Source organism: Nicotiana tomentosiformis, chromosome 12, assembly GCF_000390325.3.
Source record: "Nicotiana tomentosiformis chromosome 12, ASM39032v3, whole genome shotgun sequence".
NCBI classification, from domain to species: Eukaryota; Viridiplantae; Streptophyta; class Magnoliopsida; order Solanales; family Solanaceae; genus Nicotiana; species Nicotiana tomentosiformis.
This window is the reverse complement of record NC_090823.1, coordinates 93741852-93748840: the sequence shown is the minus strand read 5'-3', so window position 1 is coordinate 93748840 and position 6989 is coordinate 93741852. Positions and strand designations below refer to the sequence as shown.

The 6989-nt window shown below is 31.0% G+C and overlaps 1 protein-coding gene across 1 annotated transcript; it reads right to left on the bottom strand.

Moving 5' to 3' along the window:
* Positions 1-1912: 1912 nt before the first annotated feature.
* On the bottom strand, positions 1913-6548 carry LOC104116902 (serine carboxypeptidase-like 13). The gene is made up of 14 exons (XM_009627858.4): positions 6343-6548; positions 5963-6108; positions 5693-5769; positions 5482-5604; positions 5275-5377; positions 4467-4504; positions 4273-4371; positions 4084-4173; positions 3880-3996; positions 3630-3701; positions 3391-3518; positions 2805-2918; positions 2648-2693; positions 1913-2113 (listed from the first exon to the last, which is right to left on the bottom strand). The coding sequence occupies exons 1-14, from the start codon at positions 6504-6506 to the stop codon at positions 2030-2032; spliced, it is 1401 nt and encodes a 466-aa protein (XP_009626153.1). The 5' UTR covers positions 6507-6548; the 3' UTR covers positions 1913-2029.
* Between the last annotated feature and the right edge of the window lie 441 nt (positions 6549-6989).

The window sequence follows — 6989 nt, the reverse complement described above, 5'->3', positions numbered from 1 at the left end:
GGAGTGGGGATAAAATGTAGTATTGGTGAAATGAGTGGGCAAAAATTCAAGTACAATCAAAAATTAGGTGCTCACAAACATAACATAACAAATAAGTGTAATCAAGATAATTTTGAGAATTATATATTATTTGAAACAAATAATTCTATTTTTAGATAATACAAAATAAGGATGTGTTAAGTTTAAAAAGGGAATTATAATTTTTAATACTTTCACGATTCAATCAAAAGAAACCAAAATAGAAATAGAAAAAAATTTCTTACATATTAAGGTAAGTTGACATGCTTTTATACCATTTAATTACCCATCTGATATGGTATAAGTGATGGTTCATTATGAAACATTGCCGGCATTTGGTTAGAAACTAAAATTGATAGTTGGCAGTATAGACTATAGAATATTGCTGACATTTTCAAGAAATTTGTTTAAGGGTTACAACAGTTTCTAGGTACAAAAAGCACACTATTGTATCGAGTGGGATTCAATTTCTTGAAGAGACCAAGCCACCAAGGTAGTGAGCCAGAGCTTTTGATTCTAGGTTTTCAACAACATAACATATTATAATCTCATATAATAAAATGCTTATAATTACAAATACTATTCTTGTGTCTATATAATAATATTTATTTTCTAATTTAAATGAATTTAACATTTATTTTAACGTCATACTATTTTTACATAATTCATTCTTCATTTGAATATAATTTTTATTGATGACACGACACCTATACTAAAATTAGTTTATCTAAAACTTGAATACAATTTTTTATACAAAGTTTATGATAAAAAGGTATTTATCACTGCACTACAGGCCCTTGTGGGTCGGTCCTCCATTTTATTACCTTCCAATGTGTTTGTCATGATGAGTTAATTTGACCAAATTATAAAGTTAAATCGAATTTGATTAATTCATTTAAAATTCAAATCTTGATCCTCTCTCCTATTCTTCCACTTTTAACTTGTGTTGCCTAAATATAATGTGTCAGACTCTCTTTGAATTCTTTTATTCTAACACTCACATCCGTCCAATTTAAAAGTGAATTTAGCATTTAGAGTCAGTTAGTTTGGAGTAATAGTAATTTTCTTATATGAGTATACTTTATTTTTGTATTATATACATAATTCGAGCAAAAAGTAATAAGTTGAAGCGAAAAATTTATTTTATATATCTGCCTCTAAATTCAACGGAGTCAACTAATTGTATGGTCATCCAAGTATTGTACTAAAAGATAACCGAACACGCCAGTTCCGTTGTGTCCAATTCGATTACTCTAACGTTTGTTCTGTTTCTGTCACTAGGAGGATAACAAATCCCACATCCCCATTAGTTCGGCCTTCTTTTCCTAGGTATATATATTTGTCAATATGCACGCAAATATAGATGTGAAGTATATATATATATATATATATATATATATATAAAAGTAAAATATGATGATGCAGTATTAAATGATACTTAACATAGATATGTGAAACAATAATATAAGGAGTCTTTGGTAAGATGTATCTCTCTACATATATATATATATAGTACGAGAAAGTCAAAGTGCAACTATTACACTACAATGTCAGAGTTAAGAAGTTCAACCTAGTTTTACTGACTAAGCTCCACTGCTCCAGCTCCATTCATTTACTTACTTCGCTAATACAAGTCAAGATCAAAGGCGATGATGAGGTAGGAAAAGAGAGAAATTCATTGATTACTTAAATTTATAAATATACAGCTGAAATGCAAAGTACATTGAAACATTTTTCAGGACAATTAAGCCTCATTTACTTCACTTAATAAAGATTTAATTTTTAATTATTAGTCAGATCTCAGTCATTAAATACATTTATTTTTTAATTTTACAATTATTTAATGGATCTAAATAACTACACAAATATCGATGAGACCACAAACAGTGTAACATCATTGGAATCTGATAATAGACTTATTTAGATGACTAGACCGTTAAGGTCGTCTGAACTTAAACATTAAAAAATGAGGTTTTATATTCTTATTAATTACTTGCTTCTGATAGTAACTTCAAAGTTGTTCATGAGATAACCATCTGTGAAACATGGTAAAGCACTCTTTAGGCTTGTACTCTGGAGCTACATGTCCCGCTCCCTGTCCAAAAACATAAGTAAACGAATACACAAAGTTAACAAGGTAGAATCAAAAGATTATATATATTCGAAATGTCCTTTACCGTTGTGTTTGGTACGAAGGAAATATTTTTTGAAAAATATTAGGCTAAATATTTTGAAAAACATTTTCCTTATGGAGGAAAATGACTTCCCTACTAAAAGGAGGAAAAATTATTTTTAAAACTCTTTCTTAACCTTCGTCACCCTACTCCCACCCACCCCTGCACCCCTTAACATTGCCTCCGGCATTCCGGCCGCTAGATCCCGACCTACCACCCTCCCCGCTCTTACCCATTTCGTCTCATGTAGTGTTTGCCTAAATTATATATTTTTCAAAACTATTTTCTACTATCTAACCAAATGCTGAAAAAAAGTTAAAAAATCACTTATTTTCCAATAACACATTTTCCAAGAAAATTGTTTTTTCCTTCATACCAAACCCACCCTACATTAATTAATTTTATTGCAAAGCATGAAGGGAAAAAATATTTAATGTTGAAAGTTAAACTCTTGCCTTGACAGTTGCAAATGTCATCTGGTTGGAATAGGATCTTGTATATCTGCAAATGAACAAGAAGAAAACCAAATTTTACCTTTCTAAATAGGCATGTCTGTCTGATGAAAATTAACGAAACAAGAAAAAAAATAAAGTTTAATTTGAGAAGTTATACCCTGCAACTTGATCATCAACAATCCATGGCCGCCATTCATCCACAATAGAATAATTTAGAAATTTTATCCAAAATTGAGTTGATTGGAACGGAATGCCCATATCATGATCGCCACTGTTTAATCAAAGAAGATACTTCAATATGTTTGCAACGAATTTTGTATTGCTTAATTATCTCTTAATTATATATCGTACTGGGCAAAAGCAAAAATGCTATATGCAAAAATGGAAAATGTCCAAATTTGCCCCAGTACTATATGAAATTGCTCAACTTTGTCTTCAGTTACACTTCTGATTTATTCATATCCTTGTATGTCCTTGCCATTAATAAAGCTCCAGTGTGAAAGGGTTGGACCCCATGTGTCCAAAATTTCAGAGAAATTGTTCAACTTTACATATTCCTTAATATTTGACTATGGTCTAAAATTACCCTTGGGTACTTGAAGCATCATTAGAGATCAATGGCAAGAACGAGACTTTTTTTTTCTAATGGATCATACGGAAGTTAAAATTGCTTCATTTCGGATAGTATAGGGGCAAATTCCACCTCTTTCTTCACGTAAAATATAAATATTTAATCATCTAACCTGTATATAAGTGATCGATAAAGTTTTTTGCTGAGTTCCACATGATAAGGTATGCTATCTTGGAAAGTAATAATGTAAGTTTTATTCACGATACTTTCTCTACATCTTGTCCATCTTTCTATAGCTCCCTGCATTATAAAACCATAGTTAAATAGACAGTGAGGTAACCTCAGTTTATTGTCTTTTGATGAAAATATCTTTTCTAAAGTGCTATATAATTAATAATTTAGTTGACGTACCTTACGAACATTAAGAGCTTCTTGTACTCTTGGATCATTTGCCCAGTAAGTAGATAACCTGTGTACCTCAACCTACAATTATGGACATAGGTTAAATCATTTAAAGAACACAAAACAAATTATATTTAGTTCATCAACCTGTTATTTTATTTTATTTGTCTCTTTTTTCAAAACAATAACGTAGAAATAGCATATATAGGTTTGAAATTTGACCAAACAAAAAAAAAAGCCTAGGTTTTAATGGACGTACACGGCACTTAATGGAATAATTTTCATAAAGAGATCTTCTTTCTCCAAACAATCGAGATTCTGCATCTGAACCACAGGAGGGCTCTAGGATGTGTGGCTTATTGATTCCACTAATCAACTGCAATACGTAGTATATGCCTAAAAGTTAATATTAAAGCAAAACTACATGAGTTAAATTAATCCAAAACTATAATACTATATATACCTGTTCGAAAGTTTGGTAGTGTTGATAGCACAATACATTGCTGGGGTCAACATATTGTAAATTTTCCCCGTTACAAGTTTCCTTCAGTAACTGCTAACATAAATATTCTGATTTTATTATTTTCATGAGTACCATATTATTTGCATTTACGATATGATAAATTTTAAAGTAAAGGATAAGAGTACTAGCCTTATAAAGTTCGTCGGAGATAAGTCCCATTCCATGAGCATAAGGAATCCAGTAGTTATATTGAAGAGGAAACGTGCTAGGATTCCCAAGTATATATCCCTAAAACCAATTAATTAACCGTCAAAACGACACTTCCCTATAAGAAAATTACTCATATTAAAGAAATTTCTTCTTAAGCCAAAAAGACTACAAACCTTAAGGTTAATCGATGGCTTGTGCCCTGCTTCAATTCCTGCATTTTTACATCCTTATTCCTTTAGTGTGAACATGAAACCACTACCATCGGCAGCTACAGTAAAAACACCCTCTACAGCTAAAGATAGGGGTGTTAAATGTGTCATTTTTTAGCGGATTAAACCGGGTTGAACTAACAAACCGATTGGGTCATAACTCGTCCAGAGTTTGCTAAGGTAAAAAATTGCCAGATCAATTTGGACTAAATAATGTATTGTAACTTCATTTCTCTGTTACAAAATTAAAATAATAAAAGGGTTTTCTTTTACTTTATATCAAACGAATCATTAAAACTTACTTTTCTAACCTTTGAAACTTTTTCGTTTGGATCAATTTGTGCTACAAGCATTTGATGGACCAACTTGGGCCATCCCCAAAATGATGATATGGATATGGATATATGTTCAATCCAACCCGCTCAAGTCTTGGCAGGCTATATTTTTTTGGGGCTAAATTTGATATCCCTAACTCCAAAATAAAAAAGTAATAAAAGCACAATGTCACAGCAAAGACTTCTAAGTGTAATAGGAGGAAAAAAAATACCGGCAAAGATCACTTTTAACCCGCGGCCGTAACTATTTATATTTGTAGCCGCAAAAATGTATAATATTTGTATATAACATATAGAAATGTATATATATACAAAATATTTTTTTTTTTTGGCTTTATTTTGAGAGTGACTATACTGTGTCATTTTTCCAAAATACATTCTGGAATCAAATACTTAGATATTCTTTATGATGAAACTTCACATCACATATATCTTACCATTTGATATTAGTTGAGTGATAACTGGAAGAGTGATGCCAGAATATGAATCTCCACCAATGTACATTGGATTCCTAATGAACTCTGGATGCTTAATCAACCACTAAGAAAAAGAATACAATCATATATTATAATTATCTACTTGTTTAATTTCTTTCTTTAAACAAATTAGTAGGTATATGATAGCATAAGAACTCTAATGTGTACCTTTCGCAAAAACAGGTAGATATGGTCGCATGCTTGTAGATCAGTAGACTTGAATGTTGTTGAAGTTGTTGCATAAGAGAAGCCACTATTCACAGGTTGATCCAAGAAGATTATGTTAGCTACCTGATATTTTTAGACATGACCTTTCAAAATTTACGCTAAAATTCACTTGCAAATTAAATGACAAAATATATCTTCCTTTAAATCCAACCTTGGTCCATGAGTTTGGATTCAATGTTAGCTTTGGAAGGCTCCCATTGTACTTGTTTGGCTCAAAATACAACGGCCCTATATATGCAAAAGGAATCAAGAAGCAGAAATTACCAAGTAGATATAACAAAATAAAAATACCAAAAAGGAGTACTACATTTAGCAAGTGATTATTTTAATCAAAATATAATTTAAAGAAAGCAATTTATATCAAGGGGATTCAACATCTATTGTTATAATGTAGTAAAAAACCAAAAACAAAAAGGAGTACCTATTTGATAAACAAGTGCAGTAAAGGAAGAGCAACCAGGTCCTCCTGAGAGCCAAACCAAAACAGGATCTTTTGTGGGTTCTGATTCTGATTTAAGAAAATAATAAAATAGCTGCACTTCTTCATATTCACCTACTCCAATATACCTGCGGGCAACGTTAGCCAACGACCATCTTAGACAAATACACTTAAATCCGGCAATACATTCAACAGTTCTTCTCTTTCTTTAACCAGTTTCGACATAGTTTAAGTTTGATTTTGCAGTTTAATTAGCAGATGCAGTATCAAATTAAAGCATTAGTTATTCTGCTTCCTCTCTCCCTTCCATAAAATAATTACAAAAGTTAAGGATGTAGTGGTAGAAGGGGAAAAGAACTTACCCAGTCTCAAGATGGAAGGGAAGTCGACCTTCAAATCCAGGAAGAAATTGAACAGTAGAGTGAGAAGCAGCAGTATGTTGTGGTAGGAGAACAACTCCATAAAACAGCAATGGCAGCAAAAACAAGTTGATGATGGACACAAGTGAAATAATATTGCACATCATGTGGACACAGAAGCTAGCTTTCAAAACTAGAATCCAGCAACATATATATATATATATATATATATATATATATATATATATATATATATATATATGTGTGTGTGTGTGTGTGTATGTCTAACTTAATTTAAACGAAATTAGAAAAACCAAGCAGGGAGTTAAAGCTGCAAGTATTAAATGGAGTAACAGGTGCATCCGCTATTGTCGTCTATGATTAAAAAACTGGGAAAGACATAAACTAATTGTATTGGCTAGCTGAAAAATATATATATATATATATATATATATATATATATATATATATATATATATATATATATATAATACATGTATACACAAAAATATATATTTTTGGAGCAGCTCAAATATATATTTCTCTAGAAGAACTTAAGAAAATAATTGCTACTAAACTATACTAATATATAATCATAAAAAGTATTTGGGGTCCAGCCCCATTTGTTTGAAGAATTAAATATATTGATT

What these genes read in the sequence shown, in the direction of transcription:
- LOC104116902 (XM_009627858.4), bottom strand. Translation starts at nt 6,506, where the DNA reads ATGATGTGCAATATTATTTCACTTGTGTCCATCATCAACTTGTTTTTG. An exon ending in TCTACCTGTTTTTGCGAAAG is followed by an intron (nt 5,378 to 5,481) that starts GTACACATTAGA and finishes TCTTTTTCTTAG; the next exon opens with TGGTTGATTAAGCATCCAGA. An exon ending in AAGCTCTTAATGTTCGTAAG is followed by an intron (nt 3,519 to 3,629) that starts GTACGTCAACTA and finishes TTTATAATGCAG; the next exon opens with GGAGCTATAGAAAGATGGAC.